This window comes from Rissa tridactyla, chromosome 4 (assembly GCF_028500815.1).
Source record: "Rissa tridactyla isolate bRisTri1 chromosome 4, bRisTri1.patW.cur.20221130, whole genome shotgun sequence".
In the NCBI taxonomy this organism is placed as follows: domain Eukaryota; kingdom Metazoa; phylum Chordata; class Aves; order Charadriiformes; family Laridae; genus Rissa; species Rissa tridactyla.
The window spans coordinates 94,216,640-94,243,375 of record NC_071469.1 but is presented as its reverse complement, the minus strand read 5'-3'; the positions used below and the strand labels follow the sequence as shown (position 1 = coordinate 94,243,375).

The 26,736-nt window shown below is 49.9% G+C and overlaps 1 protein-coding gene across 14 annotated transcripts in view; it reads right to left on the bottom strand.

Annotated features, from left to right (window-relative positions):
• Window positions 1-26,736, bottom strand: part of ZFHX3 (zinc finger homeobox 3) — a 685,441-nt gene that overhangs the window by 106,677 nt on the left and 552,028 nt on the right. For all 14 annotated transcript variants that reach the window (XM_054198577.1, XM_054198573.1, XM_054198572.1 and 11 more), the window contains 2 exons: window positions 5,745-8,488; window positions 1,661-2,157 (listed from right to left, as the gene is read on the bottom strand). In XM_054198577.1, coding sequence (XP_054054552.1) covers window positions 1,661-2,157; window positions 5,745-8,442 — 3,195 coding nt within the window. In that variant the 5' untranslated portion in view covers window positions 8,443-8,488. The remainder of the gene's footprint in view (window positions 1-1,660; window positions 2,158-5,744; window positions 8,489-26,736) is intronic.

Genomic DNA, 26,736 nt, shown 5'->3' with positions numbered 1-26,736 from the left:
GAGCTTTCAAACAACTCTTTTTTACCCCAAACTGAATTCCATAGACAGAGGAGATTCAATTCCTCAGATGGATTTTAAAGCCTCTCTGGGACTCTCCTGCCCCCAGTTTCCAAGCTGATTTTACTCTCTTAGGTCTGCCGCCCACCTGAGAGCAGAGGCACGTATATGTATTTTTCGAGCCAGACCCTGCCGTGTTATGCTGGATCCCAGCTGATGCCGGTAACAGCACAACTGTCACAGCAGTCTTGGCCTCAATAGCGAGCTCAGCAGAAACACACTCCTCCTCCGAGCAGTTCCCCATCAACTCCAGGCAGGTCTAACCACCATAGTTCAGGGCAAACCCTCTATGATGTTCCTGCTTGTCTCTTTCCTCTCTGAATTCCACGGAACTGCGCATTCCTGGGGGAAAAGCCAGAAGTCTTGAAATCTAATGTCTGCACTGTGACGTGGGTGGGCTACTGTACAGTTCAATATCACGTTTTAAATTCCCATTACATAAATGAAAATATTCAAAGAAATAATTAAGAAGCACAAAATACAGTCTGTGTATATAGACACTTATATACAAAAAAAATCTCACCACATTTGATGGAAAGCAGGAAGAGAAGGATGAGGACAGAAAGAATAAAAAAAAAAAAACAAACAGAGAGACATGAGAAGACAGCGAGTGGGATAGCACGTGTGAATGGAAGGTATGTGGCTGCTTAGATTTATGGCAATTCGTACCTGATTGTTCATACTAAAGCCATTATGGGATGATTAGAGAAAAAGGTGAAGCTTTAAGTCCAGTGAAAATCAATAGAAACGTCTGGAGCAATTCTGCTGCAGGAGTGAAAGGACTATTCACTGTATCCGGCGCTCCTCTTGGGTTACAGCCCACAGGGTTCAGGCCAGCGAGGGGAGGGGGTTGTGAACGAGAGGAACAAGTCAGGAAAGAGAAGATGGTTATAAAGACGACACAAAATGAAGGGGGGAAAAAGAGCAAAGAAAACAAGACAGCAGTCACAGGCCAAATACTGCGGTGGATGAATCCTGCAACGCCTCCAAATACAGTCTGTCCATATGCCCGGCCAAGTACACGCACCAATATACGGGCTTCTCTTCCGGCCTTCTCCCTTTTCCAGCCTCAAGCAACACTTGGCTTACAGATGCCAGCATTAACGTACTCAGAGCATAAAAGCACAGCGACAGCAGCCCTCTTCCTCCATCCCTCCCCGCTCCACCACCCAGCCTTCTCAATGCCGGCATGGACACGTTTCTCTGACAACAGCAAAAGCCTTCATGCACTCATGAAGACTTGGGTATGGGTTAACAAACCGCCTTACGGAAAAGAACCAACAAAAGTGTGGCAGATACCACCTCGCACGATGTGACTGTTGAATTTTTGTGCAAAAGTATCATTTATATGCAGTGCTATAAGACATACAAGCCCCCACCAAAGCACCTTGACAGGAACACCCATTGGCCTAAGGCTTTAACAACCACAGCTGCTATCAGAATGCCTCCTGAAGAGCTGTACCACGCAAGTGAGACTGTGTCCTGCTGGAGAGATCTGAGCAGCTCGTCTCCAAAGGATCACGATCCACTGCGGTTCAAGTTAGATTTTCCTTTGTTCCAGCACTTGGGCAACGAAGGAAGATGAAGCAAAGCCAACCCTTACCTTATAGAGCTTCAGGCTGGCCTCATGCCTCGAGTTCACTGTGTGAAGACGCAGCTTCTCTAGGCTGTTGGTGTAGTAGTCGCAAGCATTGCATTTCAGATGTACTGGATTCCCAATGGCCACACACTTCAGCCTCCACTCATTGGCCTTGCCACCCTCCTTGATATGTGCTACCAGCTGGTATTTCTGCACATGCTTGTCTGTCTTACAGTGGAGTTGGAAGTTTGCCTTGAGCTGTGTGTTGTAGCGGCACAACTTGCACTGGTATGAGTCCCCCATCACTGCCTTCCACTCGTCTTCAGGGAGGCTACGCTCCACGTTCATGTGGAGGCCCAGCATGTCCAAATTATCTGTAGTGAACTTGTTGCACACAGCACACTGGAAGAGCTTCAGCGATGGGTCATTTGTTTGCGTGAAACTCTCACCCAAGTTCATTAGCTCCTCAGACACCAGCTGTCCACCACCTAACCGCATGTCCAGGGGGATCTCTCCACCCACTGCACGAAGGAAAAAGGGGAGAAAGAGGTCAGAAAAGCTGAATTCTTTACTTGCCAGAAGAGAAGCACAGAGCAGGACGTACGCTGCTCTCGGTGCAACTCTTGCATGCACCGAACGCACAGAGAAAGCCAAGCACAGCTGTCCCGTCACTTATTCCTCCACGCTGCTCGTCAGTACCATACCTGGAAAAAAAAAAAAAGCCATCGCAGCTGGCGTGTGAGGCTGGAAAAGGACTGCAGCGGCCCTCGCTACCCACCCTCTGAAGAAGTATCCAACCCTCCGCCCACGAAAGGTGGCAAGAAAAACCCTATAAAGTTTCAGAGATTGAAGAATTCCTTAGTACGGTGCTGAAAGTCTCCGTGGACATTTCAAGAACAGTGTAACACTTTATCCTGTTTTTTCTTGCCTGCCTGGAGAAGCAAGAAACGTTACCTCATGCAGTACCTGAGCACAGTCCCTGCTAAACAAAAAAAGGTCAACACTCACAAGTCCAAGTGATGGCAGAATTACAGTCAGGTCACTGCACTGCCATCGGAAGTGGGCAACGGTGCAGAATGCGGCAAGTACAAAAAATAATCTGAAAAGTGCCACTCCTGCACTATTAGATCTCATCTCTTGTCCAAGAGTTCAAAATGGTGGACAGTCTTCGAAAAACAGTGTTGACAGACACCCTGTATGCCCGAGAAAAAGACAGCCACTATTAATAACGAGAGTGCAAGAGCATGTCAAGGAAAGCCAGCAGGACGCTTAACTGTCTCTAAGTGTCAGATCTACTCCTCAAACCAAGAGCTGAACTCTATTCGCTTACAGTAAATGAATGCAGCAAGCTCTTATTAACATCAGGGCACTCTGAGGATATGGACAGACTTTCTGACATTAACTTTTTATGCCAAAGCACAGAGACCAACCACCAGCCTCTTCTTAGAACCTTTGCTCCACCTTGCTCTCCTTTTCCGTTTTTAAGACGTTTAGGCTCCTCCTGCGGTTTTTTTGGTTTTTTACCTTGATCTTACGTCATAGCTCAGCCTAACAATCTTATTAAAGGAACCTTCAGGTCAACAGTTACTCAGACAATCAAAAAGAGAGATTTTATTTCCTTAACGTTTAGTTTCCTATGTTTCAACCTGTTTGCTGAGAAACAGCCAACACTGGGAAGACACTCAAAGTTCAGGCAGAACCATACTAACCTTTCTGAAAGCACATAACCACAGCTGGTGCAGATGGCAGCTCTGGGCAGCGTACACGCTACCATCTTTCCTACAGACATGCAATACCACAATGTTCATTACAGTCCTAAGCAGGACAAACTGCAGCTTACAAGACAACCTGAAAGCTGAGTTTGTTCGAGGAACAGCATCTCATTTTCATCCACGCGTATCTCTGCTCACACAGAGGACTGGTAGGAGAGGGAGTCCCACCTGCATGAACTGCCAGGAACCCGTCTTTCCGTCACAGCAGTCAACGATCTTTTTCCTTGATCCACTCTATCCCTCCCTGCCATGGCAGAATTATACCCTCCGTATAGCTACCCCTGTGTACTGCTCACTAAGCACCTGAGGCGAAGGGAATCCACCACTTGCCTTCTATGCTCTGTATCTCCTAATCGTAGCGTTTTTTCTAAGCGTCTCTTAGGCTGTATCCTGAAATCCTCTCTTTGAATCAGTCTCTCCTAAATGCATCATGCGGTAAAAACCCAAAAGCAGAATCTTCTGAATTATTAATATTCTAACTCAAACCCAGTTTTGGACTGAAATCTAAAACCAGGAAAAATCTGCTCCACTTCTAGCAAAGGTCATAGCATGTGCATATGAGTCTAACGAGCCGAGCTCGTGTCAGGTGCTTATTGACACGGGAAGGGCCTCCCTCCATAATCCTCAGCTCCAGATCTGCAACCACCATGTGCACAACTCACAAGTCATTCTCCAGTCGAGCTCATATACATTCAAGGCCTTGTCGTGCACTTTAGGAGGCTTCAGTTAAAACACTCCCAACTTCTCTCATGCCGACCGCCCTGTGCTTCAGTAAGGAGAGGCCATGAGCTCCAAAAGGGCGCCTTCCAAGAAACCCACCATGGATGACACCGTAACTTTATACACTAGAAGCTATATTACAAATGACTTTCAATTACATCTGTTGGCAACTTGGAGCTATTGAAAATACGCTAAAAAAGACTGTGTCCTTGACCTCCCGAAGACACACGCTGGGACACCACTGGGGGGAGGGGGAAGATAATTAATTTATAGTCACTTGAGTTCCTTCGTTTTCTTTTTCATTTTTTTAGTATCTTGTGTTGTTGTTCTCTCGTATGACTTTCATGTCCTTCTGGACTAATAATAAACTGTACTATGAATAGCTGAAGGAAAGCAGAACATGCATGAGACCAACGAACCAGCAATGGAGCGCATCAGTAACAACGGCATCGATGGACGGACAAGGTTCGGGAGGGCAGAGTGCTGCATGGAGAGGAAAGCAGGTAAAGTGGCAGATTTCTTTTCACATATTTTCTCAAGGCACTGTGAAAAATTCTCAGCAGCAGCAAAGCAACATAGAGACGGCAGTAACTTCAGTCAGTATCTGCCACGTCTGAAGCGTGTGGGGGGCCCTCTGTTCTGCGCCAGCTCTCACCCCACAGCACTGCGAAGTTCAAACACAGCGGGAAGCACATGCGCTCTCCCAGCAGCTGCTGCCGGCCCTGGGTGACAAAAGCAGCTTGGGGGAGGAACCTAGAGGGACCTGACCCCCTATCCCCACTCTAAATCTAACTCTTGGGCTAAATTGTTTGGGGACAGGGTGTGCCCCCCACTGTGCCAAGCACAGCGCCAACACGAACAGGAGGAATGCTCGTTGTCAGGAAAAACCCATTTGGTAGTTCATTTGTAAATGTTTTCGTCATCTGACGAGAGAAATAATCTTCTCTCTCTATAGCCATTCTTCTCCAGTTTAATAATTCTCATCTGGTCAAGCCTCGAATCTTGTATCTTACGCTGGCATCAGAGGAACGGTTTCAGCTCAGCTTCTTCAGTGGAGGAACACTCCCCTTCCACCAAATTCATCACAGTTCTCAAAACTTGCTTACCTTTTCTTCTCAGGGCAACACAGCACGTAACAAACCAACTCAACAACTGCCTCAGAGCGCCAGCAGCTGATGACACCCTCTCACAAAGCCACCCGCCAAACTACTCACACCCCTTACCAGACCAAGGAAAAACCATTAGGAAACACTGTAGTAAGGATGCTTTCCACAACAAGAAGGAACATTTAATGCACCTCAGCAATAATCCGTATCTACAGTTTTATTAGCTCCCTACTAAAACTCTTAGAAAATGTACCAGAAAAGTAACACATTTTCCCAGAATAAGAAAAACTTGTCTGGGGGAAAGCAGAAGAGAGGTCTCCACTGTGTAGTCTCCATCCTCGACCAGCACAAAAGGTAACTCATTGCATTGCGGCTGCACTACACAGCGGGCTGCAGAGACAGAAGGAAGGGATCTGACACACAGCACCCAGTCCACGCACAAGGGTTTTGCAGTAACGCAAACAATCCCTCCCTTACACATGGACACGCTGGAAAACCCTTCAGCCTCACCTAGAGATGGAGCCATTGGTGCCATGGGATTGGTGGGATCGAGCTGAAATCCACCCATCATGAACTGTGCATCTGAGGAAGTGCTGTCCATCTTCAAGTTGGGAAGGTTCATGTTCTGCGCCAGGTAGTACTGGTAGAGCTCGGCCTCGGCGGGGGACGGCAGGCTGCCGAGGCCCAGGTGCCGGTTGTGTTGGATTTGGGACATATTTTGCTGAAGCAGCATCATATTGTGCATGTGCTTCTCACTGGTCATGTGAATCCGAAGGTTTCTAGCTACGTTGGTCTCATAGTCGCATACCTCGCACCGCCACGTAGGTTTGGTTTTTGGTTTGGTGGGGGAGGGGGCCCCACAGGTGCTACTAATGTTGGCTGCCGCGGCCGCTGCGGCTGCCGCAGCTGCTGCCGCCGCCCCAGCGGTGTGGCTGAAGACTTGCTCTCCCCCTCCGTTCTGCAGGTTTTGCATGTTGTTGAGATGCTTGTCGGACTGCATATGAATACTGAGGTTGCCTTTGGTAGTAGTGGAGTAGTTACAGACCTCGCAGCGGAAGGGCTTGTAACCACAGGTGTAGCTCTCACCCCGTGCCAGCCGCGGGTGTGGCTGTCCACTCTTGCAGTAGACGCAGGAGCCACCCGGCTCGGGATGTTTCTCCTTCATGTGCGCCTCAAGCGTCTGCTGGTACTTGTAGTGCCAATTGCACTTGGGACACTTGAGTGTCTTACATGAGTTGCGAGAATGCATCATAGTCATGTGGCCACCCAGCGACCGCGAGGAGCCCAGGACCGTGTCGCACTTTGGGCACTCCACGCCGCTCCCCGAGGGGCACTCCCCACCCCCAAGTTCACAGAGGGGGCCAGCATGCTGGTGATGGGAGATGTAGCTCCCGTCCTCGCCCTCCGCACTCTCATTTGGTTCTGGTGCTGTGGCATTGTCTTTATTGGCACTTTCATCGATAAAGTCCAGCCTCCTGCTGCCCTCTGCCACGCTGGCTCCGCCGCCCTCATTGTTAAAGCTTAAGTGATTCCTCCTGTTTGCACCATCAAAGACAAAGGAAGAAGCAGAATTAGAACTAGTAGAAGCTGTGCCCCGCGACAGGGTCTGGAGCACGTTAGGCATTAAGGGAGAGTTAGAAATGCTTTGGTTTGAGAGAGCAAGGTCCTTTTTGCTGCTGCCGCCGCCTGCCACAGCCCCAGCATCCTCCTGGGGACGGTCCTCCAGTTCGTCCTCCAACTCGCTCGGAAACAGTCCTTTGCAACCCTCATCATCCTCATCTTCTTCCTCTTCCTCCTCCTCCTCCTCTTCTTCCTCCTCCTCCACATCCTCCTCCTCCTCCTCCTCCACCTCCTCGACCGGCTCTGCCTTTTCCGAGAGGCTGTCCTGGTCGCCCCCCTCTTGCTTCTCCCCCTCTGCCACCCCAGGGTCCTTCCCCTCTGAGGATTTGGTGGGACTGGAAGCCAGTGGGCCCAGGGGGACTGAGGTAATGGGAGTCTTCAGGGCCGAGCTGGTCAGCCCGCCCAGGTTGAGGAGCGCGCCAGGGGCCAGGACGCCCGCCGGCGACGGCTCCGCTCCGCCGGCTGCCCCGGCCTGGAGGGCCTGCTCGCCTTCCATGCGAATGCCACTGAATTTACCATAAAAACTGTGTCCAGGGCCCATGAGGTTAGCTGCAGAAACGAGAGGGTGCTGAAAGGTTTTGTTTTTTGGTTCCAGAAAGCTGACAAGGGGTTCCTTGTCTTTGCCTATCCCTTGGATGATAGCGGAGATGTTCTTATTGCTAAGAATTTTCCGCTCCTCCTCACTCAGAGTCATTCGGTGGTCGTGCACCGCGTGGGTCACGAACGAGCGGACATACCCAAAGGAGAGCTTGCACAAGAAACACATCAGGATGGGCTTCCTCTTCCCATAGAGCACAAAGCCATCGAATTTGGACAGGTCCACATTGTTGGGAACATCTTTGGATACGCAGGAGCTTTTGGCAGAACCGTCGCTGTTCAGGTAATCCTTGTTGCTTTTGTGTCGCACATCGAAGACGCGGAAGCTGTGCAGGACGGGGCTGATGCCCGCCAGGGCTGAGGTATTCGGGAAGGCCTGGTCTGAGCCCTCAAACCACTTCCCGAAGGATGAGGCTATGTGGAAGGTGTTGATGATCTGTGGGTAGACGGGAGCGGCGGTGGAGGGCTCTCCCTGCTTGGGCAGAGAGTTCGGGAGCAGCGAGGGGAGAGCCCCGCTGCCGCAGGCGCCCCCGCTCTGCACCAGCTGGCTGAGGCTCTCCACGATGTAGGCCGAGCCGTCCGGCTGGTAGACGATCTCGCCGGCCAGGTTCTCCACGTCGCTCTCCTCCTCCCCGTCCTCGCTGCTCTCGCTCCCGCTCTCCCCCCTCAGCGGCGGGGGCGGGCGGGCGCCGGCGCAGCGGTGCTCCATGTAGCTCTGCAGGCCGGCGAAGGAGGCGGCGCACTGGCCGCAGCTCACCTCCTTGCCGGCGGGCTCGGCGCCGGGGCCGGCCGCGGCGCTGCTCTCGGGGACGCGCTCGGGGAAAGGGACCCTCAGGCTGTCCAGGGGGCCGCGGCTCTCCGCCGCGGGCTGCTCCATGCTGCCGGCCGTGTCGGGGAGGTGGGCGCTGTTGAGATCAGTCCATTGCTGGTGCTGAGGGATGCCGCACCCATTGTCCTTCCCGGGGATGACGGGAGAGTCACAGCCTTCCATGGCAGGGCCGGCACGGAGCGCTCATTGCACCCGCTACGGCTTGGACCTGCAGGCGGAGAAAGAAGGAGAAAGGCAGGTGAGTCAGGGAGGGGAGATGGTTCCTGTAAAGACCCCACCACCTCAAAGGCTGCCGATCCCGCTCTTCGGAACCAAATGGGAGGCTGAGAGAGCTGGCGCCCCAAGATGGGCTCCGGGAACGGGCAGCCTGGCTTTGGGTAACACACCGCTGGAAACAAGCGATGGAGATACGATGGAAGCAGGAACACAAGAGGCAAATCAAAGGGACCCAGAAGGTGGTGAAAACCTCCCCCAACACGTTCCCTGAAGGGGAGCAGGAAGATTGTAGGACCTGCACTGCCTCCCCCGAAGCCTTAGATCTTCAGAAAACAAACAAAAAACCAAACAAAAATGTAACAGAAAAGCTTTTGATGAAAACGGAATTAAGACACTAAAACAGAACAGTGGTGGAACTTTGAAACTTTGTAAAAATTGTACTCTGTGCCTCCCTAAGCCAGATGCTGTCATTTTCGGGTGATTTCCCTCTGTTAGTGGTTCAGGGAGCACAGAACCAGAGCTACCACACGTGCACCTCCGTGGCAGACCATGAGAAACAGAACAACTCAAGGAGATTTTGGAGTAACAGCGTTTGGTATGCACAGGAGATTTAATTGCTGTGTTCTGGACAGAGTTTAAACAGAGAGACGTCAGGAGGGAAACCAAACAGGAAATTCCAGATCTGACAAGGGTCCATCCTGGGGATCGGAAAGCGCTCAGCCCACCACGCGCCAGGAAGCTCCCAGAGATCCTGCAGGGCACAGCCTCTGGGCACAGATGGCTTCCTATCGCCCCCAGAGGCAAATGGCCGATGCAGGTCCTAGAGGAGAAGGAAGAACACCCTTCCCACTATTTCTATTCCACCAGATACGAGATCTGGAGAACTCCCACTGACTGACAGGCAGCCGGCGAGCATGGGCTGCTGGGCACGGCTGACATTCACCTCCACCCTGTTTGCTGCATCCTGCCAGTGTCCCTTAAGCTTCGATCCTAACAGAGCCAGTCTGACAGGACGCGCCTGTCTAGAGGTTACAGACCTCTGAGATTAGGTGGTGCTACCGTTAGGAGCTGCAGCATTGTAATGCAGACCACAGATCAGCAGGAGATTGCCAGTTCAGCTGCAAACCCACCAAGAACCCTGTCTGCAGGGAAGCATTTCTACAGTTTGCTTCCCATAGAGAGCTCTGCACAAGCCACATGGGAGGAAACACCAGCAGGAATCAAAGCACTACTACCTCGTCTGCAAAAGTGATTTTTAACCTGTTGTCCACAGCTTTCCTCAAGTATACAGACACAAAACATCCACAGAAAACAACTGAGGAAAAACTGTACGAGCAGAGGCCAACTTGTCCGTGTTTTTACCATCTGCAAACAAGGGAAGACTCATGCTCTAGATCTGTCCTCATCAATGGCACACAGTACTTTCTTCCACAGCATTTTATCTTTTACCAACTAAATACAAGCACCACTTTGCTTGTCAGACTATTCCAAAACTGAATACGTGCTTAGGGAGAGTTTTTGCTGATATTCAGTATAAGGGTTTGAGCGGCACAACAGGTTTAATTTAACAACATGATGTTACTTCTTAAGCTGACTCAGTGGGATTTGCTCCAAATAACACATTTACATTTATACAAATCATTTTAAGTCTTTCTTTAAATCTCTTTCATTTACCACAGCTTTCTCAAAGCTGCTCCTGAGCATCCTCCGAGCAGTTGCTGCTTCATCTCATGAGATACTCCGTGCAGCGCAGTGCTGGAGCTCTGCCTAGACCAGACCGTTAGTGACGACTTCCCCCCGCTCTGCACACAGCAGACTTGTGTACGTACCAGCTGACACCTAGGGGCTTTAAGGTCTCTCCCTTCAAAGGCTGCAGTCACATTAGCAGCCTGCTGCCACCCTTCGTCTCTTTCACCAGAGACTATTAGTGTTTTGACAACCTACACCGCTATCTAAACCTTAAATATTATAATCATTGTTTGAAAGTGTTTCCAGTGCTCTCAAGCTCCATTTGAGTCCACGAGGCACGGGAGACCCTTGCAAGCTCCTGCAGAGCAGCGTGCCTGTAACAGACAGCAGCCCTTTCCCCCACGCATCCACCGGCCCGGCACACGCTGCACGCAACCGTGTCAGCGCCCGGGGACCCGCTGTGGCACCGACATGCAACTGGTACTTCAACAACCAGGGGAAGAGAAGAAAAAGTACGAAGAGAACTGAAAATTTGCCAGAGAAGTCCTGATAAGCCAGTGCAAAGCTGGTGACACGCCATAGCAGCACTGAATGAAGTACCTGAATTTGTTTGAGCAAAAGAAAAGGGAGCAACATTCAATATTGTCTTTGTTTTTCCTGGTTTCATTACCTACCAGTTTATTTTCCCTTACTACATGAAGCCATCCATAATTTTTCTGACTTGTCTCACATGTTCGCATTTTCCCTTTACGCTGTTTCCTACATAAGTATGGATACATAATGACAGATACTTGTACTTACATGCGTGTCAGACGCACGTATGTTTATACGCATTCACTTTTTCCAAGCCCTCTTCATCCACAACAATGGAAATTTATAATTTTTGTGATACCATAAACTAACACTAATAACAGTATGTTAGAATTTACACGATCCCTCTAGGTGAGAAGAGGCTCTCTCCCCCTTATCCTCCAAATACTGCAGTGCCTTTTGGGGGTTACTCCTGCACACTCTTTGGGAACACCATCCCTAAATGCTTTTGCCTAGTAGGTATTTATGGCTTCTGACGCCCTTTCCTCTGCCCTGGCGAGCCGTCCACTGCGGAGGAAAGAAAAAGCTCTCCCTGCTAGCACCAGCAAGCACTCCAGCAGTTAGAGAGAGCAGGGGGATGTGTCTTCTGCCTGTCCTCACCCCTGCATCAGCAGTAACGCTCCCCTACACCCAAACGCTGCTCCTGGGCCGTGGGAAGCAGAAGTGGAACAGGACAAAAGCAAGTCAAATCTCTCTCACGCTGCTGACCGTCAGATTGGGATCGTAGACATACCTGTTTGAAGGTATCTGGGCAGGTTTTTTTTGTCCTATTTTACTTCTGGTGAAGCTTGAGAAAAACTATTTAGAACTACCTATGAAGGTAGAAAGTAACACTTCCCGAAGCAAGCGTGGCAAAGACGCCTAGGGAAGGACATGGAGGCGCAACGGTGTAATGATCCAAAGTGTTCACACGCAGTATCACCTTACAGCATTTCTGATCCTCACCTTCCTCGGACCCTATGCCATACACAGCTGCCGTTGTGGTTGCACTGGGAATAAATAGTGATTTGATCCGCAATAAAAACAACCTGGTGCACTGAATGGGGTAAGAAAGAGGAGTACCATAATACTGTTGACAAAAGGCTCAGTCTTCTTAATCAGCCAGTTTTGCTTACCTTAGCTAAAACGACACTGCAACGCTGCATTGTAACAGCTCTCATTTACAACAGCGCTCTCCCACTGAACACTTGTCCTTAACTGTGTGTTTTCCTCAAATTGATCCCAGATCCTTCGGTGTTGAAGCTGCATATTCACCTTCCCACAACATGACATACTCTCTCCCCCTCACTGCTACCTTTTGCGTTGACAACTGCAATCCAAATTAAACCAAAACAAATTCATACTGGGTGAAAAAACTGAGTAATATAAGAAACGCCATAAGCCTTGTATTTCTGCCAAGAAAAGTTTTGGGAATATCTACGCAGACTTCAAAATGCAATGTGGAACAACCGCACCCCACAAATGCTTTTAGACAAAAACCACTCAGTTTGCCAGCACCACCGGCTCCCCAGGAAACATGTCGAGATGAGATACAGCACGAACCTGAGCCTCTCCGTTATCAAGAACTCTCGACTGGCAGGAAGATGCCTGACTGACAGTTGGGCCAAAAGCGTTAGCAGGGCTGATGGGGCGGGAGGGTTAACAGCCTGATTGTAAAATCAATGTAATAAATGCTTGGTAAGTTACAGGAACATGCGGGAAGAGGAGGACGCGATTGATAAAGGACTGCGGCTTTGATGCTGCACTGGGGACTTGTTTATTGACAAGAAAGCCAATCTCTTCTCCCCGCCAGGCCAGGCCAGGCAAACCTGCAAGCACTTACCAATTAATTGGTGGGCTTTTCTGCCTTGGGTTGCTTTAACATCTCTCTCCCCACTCACTCCAAGTTAACCAGCTCAGGAAGCGCTACTCCAAAGGAATCTCCTGTCCCTTTCCTCAACATGGAGGAGCCCTTCCAAGGCAGGTGGTAAAACCCACAGCCAAAAGACAGCCTGCCAAGAGCCTCTGGACAGAGCCTTGGCTCTATGCAAACCCAAGCTTTTCTTGCCCATTTTTAGTTCATCACCAGAGCTACTCCTGAAGGACGATGATCAGGGAAGAAGAGGCACAGAAATATTTGTTTCTATTCGTACAGGAACTGCAGATATCATCCCTCTAAACTGAAAGGAGCGATTGCCTCATTAAAGCAAACCAGACTTTACGCAGGGGTACAATGCGGTTATTAATTCACTATTACGGGCGCTGCACCTTCCTCCATCCCACACCACCCCTACGCGACCTGCACAGGCCAAGAAGAGCTTGTGAGGGCAGACAGACCTCTGCGCGCTCCACACCTCCCATCCTCTCCCCACCCGCCGCCCCCTCTGCTCTGTTTATCAGCCAGTCAATAAGAAAAGGTAGTTCTTACTTAAGGAGGCAGAAGTCAACTCGTCAGGTCGATCAGCACTCTGTCTGTAAACATGGTTTCCCGTAAAATCAATGAACTCCAGTTACAGAGAGAACAGCCTGAGTGCCGGAGACTCCCTGCGCTCCCACCGCCCCAGCGGCAGGGAAGGGCTCTCCCCAGTCCCTTCTCCAGCCTCGCGTCCCACCGCTGCTCCCCATACCACACTCACTGGGCCTCTGGCGCACAGCCCACCCAAGCCCCTGCTCCTTCCCTGCAGCATCGCTGCATCTCGCCGCCCCAAGCAGATTTGGGACCCAGATGGAGGAGCGTGGACACCATGGGGCAGGGAGTGCTCCACCAGGGCAGGAGCAGCAGCCACGGTGGTCCAGAGCTGAGCTACATCAGACAGCACAGTACAGACTAAAGCAGTGCAGTACGTGCCCCATTCTTTCATCCAGAGTTTCTACTAACCACGGCTGGTGGTTTGCAACCACGCTCTGTCCAGAACGCAAGTGCAGTCAATCCCTGCGTCTCCCCCCGTCACCTCCTTCCAGCCCCTGGCCCCATCCTCACGGGGACAGACGTGCCATCTTACAGCAACGCTTCCACTGCCAAGGAGAGGCTGGTGCTAAACCAACACCCTCCACCCCCCTGGCAAGCTGCAGGCTCCTGGGGCAGCCCCTGGCCCGCGACACCAGGCTGCTTGCACCCCAGGGACGTGCGGCAGCAGCGCGGGCGGCAGGGACAGGAGTGGGAGGGAGGAGGGGGTTCCTGCTGTTGCCCAGGCTTCCCGAGAATTAAATATGAACAGCCGTGCTGTGTAATTTTAAATTGTTAATTAGCACAGGGTTAATTAGGCGGCCCTTTCACAAGAGGCTGTTTGGCAGTAAACCAAGACTGGAAGCAATGAGGAAGGAGGAAAACAAAAGGAGAAAGAGACAGTGAGAAACTGTTCCCTCAGCTAATGACCCACATGGCACCATGAAAAAAAGGGCACCGAGGACAGGGAAAAGATACAAGCAGATGCATTACATCCACGGCCATTACCCTGGAAGATACCCAGCGAGGCACCCCTCCCCCTGCCTATTCCCACCGCCGCGCGGTGGAGAGAAGTGCTCAACCCTGTAATGAGCAGGGTCTGCTCCTTCAGAGCATCCTGGCAAGCAGCAGAGGCTCAAACTCCCGCCAGCTCTTAAGCTTTTTGCCATGGCTCCAAAAAAGATGCGGCTCATGCAAAAGCTCACAGTCAGCATCTGGACTGAGTGGTTCCTGTTGGAAAAAACTGCACAACAGCCTCTAAACTTTGTAAATACACACCTACCTGTTGTGTCAACAGAATGCTCTATAAATCAATACCATGAATACAGGCTGAGAGACTACCCTAGATTAGCTCCAGCACAGGTGCTGGTGATTCAGAGCGGAAGCGGAAAGAGACCGCGGCAAGGGGACAACGACAGCGTACAGACTAAAGGGCGGGCTTAGATGCTCTGGGCACATCCCTCTGTACACGCTCATCTTGGCCTTTCACAGTGTCCTCAGAGGACGGAGCCTGGCAAGCGCTAGTGCTAATGCTCAGGTCAGCCAAGAAGCTCCTGTCTCTGGAAGGGCACTTGCTGACACTCGTTCCAGCCTAAAAAAGAGACAGGCGTACCAAAGGTGACCGAGCAGCCAAGTAAAATTCACAATCCCTAGGACCAGGTTTATTCAAAGCTCCCAAGAACAGGAAGTTGGGAAGGGGGATGCAAGGCAATTAGCACGTCCGTCTGGAGCGGTGACACAACGAACCCGGAGCATCAAAGCTTTCTGTGTCGCGTCCCCGCACCTGGCGTGCTACAAAGCACTCTCATAACACTTAGGAAATTGCATATGGAAAAGACATAATAAAAATCATTGCCTAGGATCGAGAATTCAAAAATTAAGGAAGAACAGAATGTATGTTGCCAAAGCAACTTTAGTTTTGCTCTTTATGCATATGCATTATGATAGTGTCTTTAATTACGCGATCACACACTGTCTCACTTAGTAAGCAGGATGGTCACATAAGAGGGTAAAATAAGGTTGCATGAGCGTGTTGTCACTTTATGAGATTTATACAGCAGCTGTTATCACACAAATATGTGAAAAAGTCACTTCCTAGAATAGAAAGATCTTTTTAAATTTCCTAAGCAACAAGGGATAGATATTCAAGCTTGGTAGCAACACAGAGATAGTTTCAGTTCCCAGTTTCATAAAAAGCTTTTATCTTCCAACTTAAACAGAAGCTACAGATTCCAGCTCTCTCCCATTCATGAAGGTGCCAGAAAGCAGCAAGAATACCTGCCAGCCTAAGGGAAGCGTTGAGGATTCTGCAACAGGACTTGAAATATTAGGATAGAATAGTATGTTATGAGCCAAAATCTAAGCATAATAGTGAATGTGGATGCAGGGCTTGAAGAATGATTTCTAGTTGGGGGTTTCCATCAACGTTTTACAATGTCAGTGACTTGGGATTCCTCTTATGCAATTCCTAACAAAAAAAAAAAACCCAACCCTGAAAATACTAATATTAATCTGCCAAGTTCAACATTTTAAAGAAGAAATTATAAACTAATTTTCCTCTTTCACACAGCAAGTCACATCTTGCGCCTTTCCAAGCAAGACCAAGTTGTGTTTTGGCACACACCTGATCACAGTAGAGTTGCCTCATCAACAAACGTGATTTGCTGAGTATTCATAACGAAGTATCAGTCTTGCCAAATCCTGGACAAGCTCTGCATCTTCCTCTTCTGCGGTTAGGCTTTACCAACCAAAAGCCCAAGCTCAGTTTTGACTTTGTCTGCAGACACTGCTCAGCACCAGACTGTTGTTTCCAGATGGACACACGGCCACATCCAACGCCACTGCACCAGGAGTGGAATTAGCAAGCCAGATCTGCCTGCTAGCGGAAGAGGATCCGGCCAACATTGACCCAGAGGTTCCAACACCCATTGACAAGAGTCCCAGGGCTGCAAGTCCTTGCGAGCCCATCTGCTATCCTGACAAAAATCAAGAATTCACACGCCTCTGTGGAAGCCCCTGCGCACGCTCTGTGTTTTCCCTTCCGAGGGATTCTAGCCAATGGGCCTTGAAGGGCACGAGGTCCCAGAAAAAGACGAGATAGCACACAGTGGTCTACAGAAAGGAAAGATCCATCAGGCACCCGAAAAGGACAGGACAGTCTTCTCCCAGCGGGAAGACAACCACATGGAGGGCTTGCCTTCGGCAGCCGACAGCGCTCCAGAACTGGCGTGCTGACAACACAAACAAGTGCTGCACTGCGCACGCTCATTAACGGGACAGAAAATGCAAGCCCTCTCTTACACACAGGCTCACATGCATAGGCACAGCCAGTCCCTCAGATCTTCACAGGATCATTAGCATAAACAGCTTTTCAAGCAGCAGGAAGCAAAGGAAACGCTGAACAAAACAGGACTGAAAGCTGTAGGGCTCAAGCACTTGGCATGAAACTTAAGAGAAAGGGTCTCCTTGAAAAGGTGAACCTTCTACATTATCCACATTTTTTCCTCTGTCCTTCACACCAGCTAAAACTGAGCCAACGAGAGTACTACAAGATGCAGGCAGCTTTTCAGAAAACATTTTGTTATGAACTGTTATTCCAAGTTTGCTGATCCCTTTGTGCCAGCTACTGTACTACACACGAAAATATTTATATAATCATCAACCCACTGCCATTGAGAGCAGAGTAATCCAGAGGAGTGCCAGAGGGTTTTAAGTGAGCAGCTAGGGAAAAGAGCAGTTATTCCTCCAGAGAGACACTTTGCACTGAAAGTATTTTGTAGCCGAGGCAAACTAGCTTAAGTTGCATTTCTCTCTATGAAACAAAGCGAAGCACTTGCTTAGTTCATAAGTGACATGGCATTTACAAGTTCCCAGGGCACGGAGCTCGTTTTCAGGTCCTGCACAAACCTCTCCTCTTGTGTAGGACACCACAGAAGTTTCAGATTTTGCTTCCACATTGGTTTGTTTCAAAACATCACACATGTCACGATTCCGCAGTTGTGCAATTCACCCCTTTGCTCTAAAAACCCAACGTTTCTTGTCAAATGCCGTTTCCAGCCTATGTTGCTGCATAAATAACTACATTTGCATCTGGTTCGCATTTTCAGTGCACTGGTGTTGACCTAACTCCAAAACTAACCAAAGAGCTCTCGAGGACAAAGTGCCTCGCTCCATTGCACAGACTCCACGGGGCCTCGGGAAAAGGGCCTTACTGTTCCTCCCTTTGCCACAGTCTGAAGCTTGCCCTTTCCCCCTCCTCCACTGTCACCCTAGCAGCCTGTCCCGTAGCTTGTACCAGTAAGAGCTGCCACAGCTCCGTTTGGGCCACCTGGTCCCTACTACAAAGGGCAGTTACATCCATAAGACCTTGCACTAGGCAACACCTACAGCCATCTCACCCACAGACATGCTTGTTAAGAGAGAAATGTCCTGAGTTTCAAACATCATAAAGACACATATAAACACACCAAAGACGAGACTTGAATCACCTGAGCGCTGCTCCTGAATGCAAGAACAAAGTGCAGCATTTATAGCAAGGCTACAGGACGCAAACCACAGCAGCAACTCCTGAAAGCGAGGGATCGCCGCTGGCTTTTGCGGCTCTGCTGGTGGTTCATCCACCCCCCATCTTCCAGTTACTCCACACACCGAGCGATCCCACCCAGGCAGAAACACTTGAGGCATTTGCACTCCGAGAGCCAACTCGCACGAACTCCCACCGCTAAGCTTCAGCCAGCCCTGCAATGCGACTTCGGGAGCAGGCACGGCCAACCTGAGACGGCCCGGCCTGGAAAGCTAATGCTCCGCTGCTGGACTGCACTCTCCGCACAACGCTCTTCCCATGCGGGCTCACATGCCTCGGGAAGAAGCCCTGCCAACGCTTTTCCTTTCTACTGATTTACCCAAACAACACGCGCGTTCCAGACTAGTGTCAAGGGCCAAGCAGAGGGTAAGAGTTAGATTCATAAGTCATGCAGATCTCCCGTGCCAGGGCTCAGATCCAGTCCTTGTTAGGAAACAGACACGCTGCCTTGTCCCAGGCTCAGCCGCTCTTTCCCAGCCTTCGGGAAAGCTGACGCTTTGGGCAAGGAAAGCGGGCTCAGAGGCATTAGGTCATTCAGTAACCATTCTGCTTGATGCTTACACAAACACCGGGGCTGTCTGATACATTAATTCGGAATTACACGCTGATGTTGCAAAGCCCCATTACAAAGGTCACCAGGATGTGTGCTCAGATCAGCCATGAGTGTTTTGGTATCGAGTAAATTTTACTGGTCACAGTTGTATCGCTGGAAGATAACCTAAACCCCAGAACCCTAAAACAGGTGAAGAAACCTGACAGTACGATTGGGAAACCTGCCCATTTGGAGTGCCTTTTAGGCAAACTTTTAGCAGACCCAAGAGGTCCTGCGTTCCCGTGAACAGAGCATCTGCACGCTCATCTGCTACCAAAACAGTGCCCCGCTCTAGACTCCACATACAGTTTAAGTATTTCCTTTATCTGGTCAAAATAAACCCTTCTGATTGCAGCAACCAACAGGAGTCAATAACTACACACCGCTCAACGGCTCAAAGTCTCAAGTTCATGCTCTCCTAGTCCCCAGCGTGCAGCCACTCTATCAGCCGCTACATCCCTGATACACTTTAGAACAAACACATCTCTTGTGAAAGTTTAACCACCTCACAAGGGAGAGCTGACACAGACTCAGATAAATACGGGTTTCAAAGCATGTGCCCGGTGGATCTGAGCAGAGTCCCGAACTCAGCTAGGACTGCGCCGTGGCACACCTGGGAGGGACGCAGGCACCTTCGGAGATGGGGAAGGAAGTTGTTACGCACATTTCTTCAGACCTCCAGGACTGAAAGCGTTACTCTGCTGCTTGGCCTCTTGCTAATTGTGGGTTTTATTTTTATTTCCTATTACCCTCTTGCACGCCTGATGAGATTATCTTACCGGAACTGACACAGCTGGAGGCTGTAGCCATACATGGAGCCTCTCAGGAGGCACTGCAATTTTATTTTCATTGATCAGAAATCAGCAGGGCAGTAAATGATGGGAAATTCCATTAGGAGAAATACCGGGCCATGAGACCCAACTATCTAGGTACACCCAAGTCCCAGAAAGTCCCGTCTTTCCTTAAAAGTCCCATCTGGATGCTGACAGAGTCATCTTTCTTCCTCCCAAAATGGAGTAAGCCACTAACCTGATATTCTTAATCGCTGACTGCTCTGCCGGAAGCGGAGGCGATGCTGTCAAAACACCCCCAAGGGTTCACTTAGCTCAGACAAAGTCTTTGGTACAGGCAGCAGCATTCGGCCCCCCCAGCTCAGCGCGGGAGGCTGCTGGGGGTCAGTGGAGTTTCACAGCGCCTGCCCGATGCCACAGCCTTTGTTCTCAGGGGCCAGGCAGGTGTGAGATGTGCCGGCAGGCCAGCGCATCAGCCAGTTCTCCGCTAGTCCCGGCAGAGCCCGAAGAAGCCGAGGGGACGTCCAGCGCATGCTCCCGCACCAGGCTCATTCGGAGCCCAGGTCCCCAGGGTAAAGCAGCACAACTTCGCTGCCGAGGGAGCAGCCTTCCTCCTGCAAGGGCTGAGGTCTGGGGCATGCACGGCTCGGGGGAAACCCCTTCTGACAAAGCACTACACAACATTCCCACAAGCCCAAACTCATTTGAGCCCAAACTGAGAATCACATTTCAATCCTTTTTGAAAACACCACATACACAGAACATGCACTCAATTCCACTTCTCTGGATTAAAATCCTACCACGAAGCCTCTCTGATTAAAAGTTGGGTTTGACCTGTCCTGCTGTTAATTTTGGCACACGCCTAGAGGTTGAAAGCAGAGTCCTTTACCTCCTGCAGCAGGACGGGTGAGCCCCATCAGTAGAGCACGGGTTAACAGAAGCTGACCGCAGCACAGTTGTTAAGGTAATCAATACCAGTGAGATACTAAAGCAGCATAAGCCACATTATTGATTGCCAAGCAGATGATAAAACTGTTTATTATGATAATTGCAGGGTGCCTGCAAGATGCTCCTAGTGCTGTCTTGAGCTTTTTACAAAAACAAGAATTGCCAGAGCATAATCTTCTGCCTGAAGCCCCTCTGAACCCTGGTGCGAGTCCTCCACACTCTGCTGTGCCAAAGCAGTAACCTCGAGCCACCTTCACCTCCAAGCTACTGCTTGGATGGAGAAGGTCACATTATTAGACATACTTCAGGTCCTATTTATCATGCATACAGCCCATATTGTGGTCTCACTCTTACACACACCCCCACGCTCACATTTTCACTGGAGCATCCCCTTCCAGGGAAGCAAGAGCTCAAATACAAAACCTTGTAACTTCAGTTCTGGATCCTCCTTCTGATCAGCCGAAATTCAGAACTCCTCAACTTCCCAATCCAAAGCGTTTTCTTCAGTATTTCAATTGCTTTTTTCTCTGCTCTGGACTTTCTACAGTTTTCCACATCCTTTCTAGAAGGTTTAATAGAATTTTTCCCTTCAGGGCCTACATTATTGTGCAGTGCATTAAGAATTCTTTCTTGGTTTGGGAGATCCACCTCTGTGTACCACTGGGTAATACGTGCACGCAGGCCATACCTCAAAAACAGGTGACACACAGCGGCTTGTCAGCCTGCTGCCAGGCGCCTGCAAGACGAGCAACTGATCTACCAGCACAAAGCAAGACATTTTGATTCTGAAGTCGTTTCAAATACCAAAAAGTTTCTCTTGAATTAAACACAGTAACAGGCATCAATTGGCCTTTAGAAGATAAGCAAAACACAAACAGCCAGATTATATCTACTCTGGCAAAAGCATCTATTACTTTTCCATCATCAGGAGCAGGAATGGAAACTATAACACAACCGGGCTCCACGTTGCCACCACTGCCAAATGACAGCTGAAAATGAGTTTAACAAGAGCTGAAGCTCCAGGGTTCTGTCAGCAGCTCTACGGGCACTAATTATGGAGCACGGGTCCCATTATCTCCCAGTATGGACAAGGCTCTGACAGCTTCATCTCAGTATTAACCCAAAGGACCATATGCTACGGACTGCAGGCAGTACTCGGTGCAAACTCCCCCGTTTTTGGCTGGCTGCTTTCGTGCAGTCTGGGTCACTTTCTCTAAGTAATCACAGTCGACACTTGCAAAATAAACTTTACACCAGTCAAAGCAATCTTTCTATGGCCTGGCCTCAACCTGGATTAGACCACAGATGGTGCTTCAGGCTAACGCCCTTTCTTCCTCTTCCTTCTCTTCTTTGTGCCTTCTCTCATGAGCATCTGAGTGACCTCCCTACTCTCTGGTGCCCACCCTCCAGTTCACCCATTCTCTGGTGCCTCCTCCGGCCTTTAAAGGTTGCCAATTCCTCCACAAGCATAGTCAGTGAAGGATTCTCAAGCCAAATTCTTCTACAGGTTCAAAGACAAAACCTTACACATCCTCACAGCCCTCTCTCATCCTTCCATGGCTGAACCAACCTCTTATTTTCCAGGCTGGTCCTTGCCGCGCACACCTGTACCAAAGGAGACTGGTGAGGATGGTGTTTTACCTCTACAGCTTGCCTGTAGGGCAGTTAAAAGGTTAATGATGGAATTCAATGTGATCGAAACTGGCGCTCCAATGAACGAACATGCCGTACCACACAGCCACTGCCTTAGAGGCTGAAGATTTTGGCCATGATCTTCTAAAACTTGTCTGCTCTCACCCCAAAACACTGGTAGCGATGGGCTGCAGAGCCTCATGAAACTCATCACAGAGGTCTTGGAGGGCTGGGGCTGTCTTTCAGACTCCCATCAGTAATTCTGAATATAAGCAAGATTAAAACAATCCTTTCTTATTAAAATCTAGCAAAGGGAAAGAGACCTCCCACCCTATCGCTCTTAGAAAGGGCCAGCCTCCACTCACCTCTTCCTGCCAGGTCCAGAAGGAGCGAAGAGTCACCTGCAGCCAGCGCCAACCACGAGCACATCAGGTTCTCCAAGACAAGGGACCCTTCGTTGTCACTAGAAAATCGGCTATCATTTACAGCCAACCCCAGCTCCACAAGCCTTCTGCAAAGCTGACTCTTCCATCTAAAGCACTAACACGTGCAGCTCGACTCTATACATAAGGCTTCTTGTCTCACGCGCACTTCTTGAGTCATGCAGTAGGCAAAGCACCAGCGTTACACGACAGCTACCTCATTGCAAGACACGGTCCCCGGAGCCAGAGCCCTGCGGGGTCCTCGCTGGGAGACGGCCGAGCATCACTGACCATACTCACTAGGACACAGGGCGGAGGCACCTCCCTGAAGCCTTACTGGAATTTACTTTTTTTTTTTTCCTTCCTGTTCTAGAACAGTATTCCAGAAAACGATTCAGAGTCTCAAACAATTTTGTTCTACCCCTCCACAGAATGGGAGAAAATCAGGGCCATTTCAACAATGGACAGAGCACCTGAACGGCTTAAGTCGTCAAGAGGGATAAGTAACAAACATGAGGCAGTAAATTCTCCAATCACCCATGGAAAGCTCCACAGAATACATCAACTTTGTAGCAGTGAGAAAAGCTGCTTCTACAGCACAAGAGGACAAGTCAAATAATGGTCTTGAAGATGACTACTGAACAGCCAGCCCTGCCTTCAGACACCCACACTTTCCCACTAAGGCCCGGAAAGGTCACCACTTACAGTCAGCAAGACCAGGCAACGGGAGAGACAGATCAATCTTTTAAACACAAAACAAAAAAACCCCTAACACAGCAGCCAAAAAGGGTCGATGAAATTTCAAGTGGTCTTCTCTGTCTTCTGTGTTGTTAATACCTCTGTGCTCAGAAAGCTACAGCAGAAAGCCTCTTAAGCCAGAGACTAACCTTAGCTGAATAACTCCAAGCTCCCCACGTAAACTGCTTTAATACTAGGCACGGTAATTAGTGCCGTAACAGTAACGAGAGTTGCTAACCATGGTGGACCTAGATAACAAAGACTCCCCAGAAAAGACTGCTGCCAATTGTAACCTTCCCAGTTCCTAATAAACTGCAGCTGAGAAAAAAGGATAAAACAGCTCCAAGAGATGGGATTTCTTCCCCCCCCAGCGCTTTCCCCAACCTCTTGCAAAACCCATTGCTCCCAGAATGGCTGCAGCAGTGACAGAGTCAAGCTGTTGGAAGCCACTGGGACATGGCAGGACTGGGAAGTACTCAACTGACTCTGCTGTGGATCAAGCAACGCTTGCAGCTCATTGCTTTCAGCGTTATTTATCATACGTTCTATAAGAGCACCTGAAGGCTCCATCGATGCCGGACTACCCCGTGGTCAGCAGCAGCCGTCCTGCTCCTCCAGGCCTAGGGTGGTCGCAGCCTCAGTGCGCCGACTGTGCTCCACCTTCGCGCACCCACCCCTCCATGCTTGGCACTGGAAGGCAGCACACGTACCAGAGGTGGCGACTCTGTCCAACCGATGCAAGCTTTGTACTGCTCCTCCATGCTTTACCAAGAACCTTCCATTTGCTAAAGCAAAATGAGCCGCCCAGGATCCAGCCCCGCTCCCCAGTCCTCCTGGAAATGCAGCACGGGGGACACCAGCTCACACTCCTCCCGCAGAGAAGCCAAGGACAGCAGATTGGTGCCCCAATACCACTTACTCTTCTTGAAAACATCTGTTTTCATCATCACTATTACTTTTAATTAGCACTTTACAGCAGCCTTAAGCCCTCCCAGCTGGAGGCAAGTTCTGCTCCTAAATGAACAATTAGAAGGTACACTAAGGGAATTTTTTTCTCATCTTCAGAAATGGCTTTCTCAGCAGAGCTAAAAGGCAAGGCACCTGGTTAAGCGAAACTCCCTTGAAGGGGTATCTTCAGGCACTGCTCAAAGCCCACAGGTCACCCCGGGATTCCTCCTGCACAAGCGGGGCTACTGAAGTCAGGAACTTGAAATACTGAACTTCAGCGTTACTAATGAAGGGGTCTTAACGCTTCTGCCCTGCATCACTCACTGGACGGCCTCCTCTTCCTCACCTGGTCACAATAATTGCCCTGAGAAAAATCAAAGATTTCAATGCCCATCTCACTTGTGGAAGGCCCCTGACATAATTTAATTTGCTCAAGAGTTCAGGCCAAGTACAAGCTGAAAAGACCGAGCCCTATTAAATGCATAAGAAAATAGGTCCATATGAAGCATAATTACTAGAAATATGGTCTCCTGATCAAGCGCTTCTCTGAAAAAACAGCAATGAGAAACATCCACAAAAAAGCCCCAAGAGGCGGCCTCAGCCATTTTCAAGAAAGCAAGAAGACAGAGAGGTGAAATGTCAGAAGGATGCCGCGGGAAAGGGCTGTCCCATGGGCCACCACCACCTCCCCAGCCCTGGCGCACAGCACAGCATCAACGGATTCAAGGCTTTAATTAGAAACAAGCCATGAAGCTCCAAAACTCTTCAGTCAACACTGATCAAAACCCACAGCTATCACCCCCCTCTCTAGTTCAATCAGGGCTGATACCCTACCATCAAGCTGCTCCCAAAGCACGCGAGACTTGGGCAGTCCTTTGGGAACCAGCACCCTCAGCGCCCCACTCCCACCCCAAGGGGAGCAGAACCTGTGAATGAAAGGGACCAAGACGCTTCACCCTCATCTTTCCCAAATCCAGTCTCTTCCTCACATTACAGAACCAAAATTTTACAGGAGTTCGCATCTATGATAAAGTCCAGAAGTCTAATGCACAGAAAAGGAACAAGTGAAGAACTAATGAAGTTACCAACGCAGGTAACAGCTTTCATTGTACTGTTACAACTGCACTGTCTGCTGAATCCAAGAGGCATGTTTCGTTCTTTCCCCTCAGTTTTTTCATACCTCGTTAAGCCCCACTGAAGAGAAGCTGCCCAACACCACTGCATTTATCACAATTCGGATTCGTATTTGGAAAACAAACCTTGTGTTAGAGAGAGTATTCCAGAAACATGTCGACAATCCTAAGCCTACAGAATGACAAGGCTTAAAATAACACTAATATCATCATTTCCACTCAAATTTGTAACCCTTTAAGTCACTCGGTTTCCCCTGCTCCCCTTTGCATTTTCCTCTTCCTTGCCCTTCACAGCGACTTTCTCGCAGCCCTGCTCTGAGCACTGAGTTAAATTCCATGTCAGTGACATTCCCTGGCAGATGTGAAATAAACTTTATTTATTTAACCTTTGTTTACAGCTCATGCCTGGGAAAGTTTATTTAACCTACACAGGTGGGATATTACCTACAGTTTGTAGCCCGCGGTAAGGGACAGAAACACCAGCACCAGAAGATCCATTGGCTTGTTTCGAAACCACAGGAGCAGAGGAGCCTGCAGAGCCAGGCTGGGGGAGCCGAGCCCCCGTCCGTCAGTGCCACAGCGGGTCCTGAACACGGGCTGCACCACCGCGCCCGGACCAGCTCTAAGCCCCTGCCCTCCCCGCCATGGCGTGGGGCATCTACTCTCGAGAAGAGCATCTTTTCTATCCAGCACTTGCAATACAGCAAGGATATGCGTGTCACTGTGTTCACTGCCCCAGACTAGTGAAGGATGTAAGACTAAAAAGCCTGACACCAGTTACTCCATCCTGCTCCGCAGAAGCCCCTGCTAAGCGTGCAGCAGCCATGCTGAGCACCAGCGTTCCTCCCCACGACCCCACTGCTGCCAACTGCAACGCCACGGGGAGCCGAGGCAGCGCGCGGAGGGAAGGATCCCCGCCTGGCTCAGCCCATCCCCTCGCTGTGTATTCAAGCGTTTACTCAGCTCTCCAACATCTGCCTCTGGAGAAGGGGAAGCGAACGCTTCCAGTGTCCAATGAGCCCAGATACCGATCAGACCACAATGCCAACAAGGGGGAAAAAAGGAAACACAAAACAATTAATTCTTGGCTCTTTGTTTTAGCTCTAGGCGAGGGAAGGTGCATGGCAGAGAGAGAGGAGACTGGAACAGACGGAGGTTGGGACTGGCTCCAAGAGCCCCAGGGGCGACAGCTCTGGCTCCCAACCCCAGAAACATGGGGCTGCTCTCCAACAGGTGAGGGCTCAGGCAGGCTCCCCGGGCAGAGGGAACAAAGAAAGCTTCTCAGGCAAGATTTCTTTCGACTTCTCTGTGCCCAGGCGAATTGGTGAGAAGCCCCTCAGAGAGAGAACGGGGCTAAGCTATCGAGTAAATCCCCACTCTTGCAACCAGGTCTGAATGCAGCTTCCTCACCATCTCCCCTCCAAAAGGGCAACACTTTCCCGGCGAGATAACTTAAAAAAGAGCCTCACAACTGCAGGGGTTTATTCTGTTCTTGGTGGGGTTTGCGATGCATCCCGCTGAATGTTTTCCCCTCTGATAAGATGACAACGTGGCCTGTGAACACCAGGACCTGCCTGCGCCACACGACACCAGGGTCAGAACAGCCACGGTGGCCGCGGCAGCAAACAGAGGTGTTCGCCCAAGGCGACACAAAAAGCCTGCCTGGCTTTTCAAACCGAATCCTGGCAGTAAATCTGCAGGTTAATCGTCCAATACAGAAATGTCTCAGTGATCTCACAAATTTCTTCC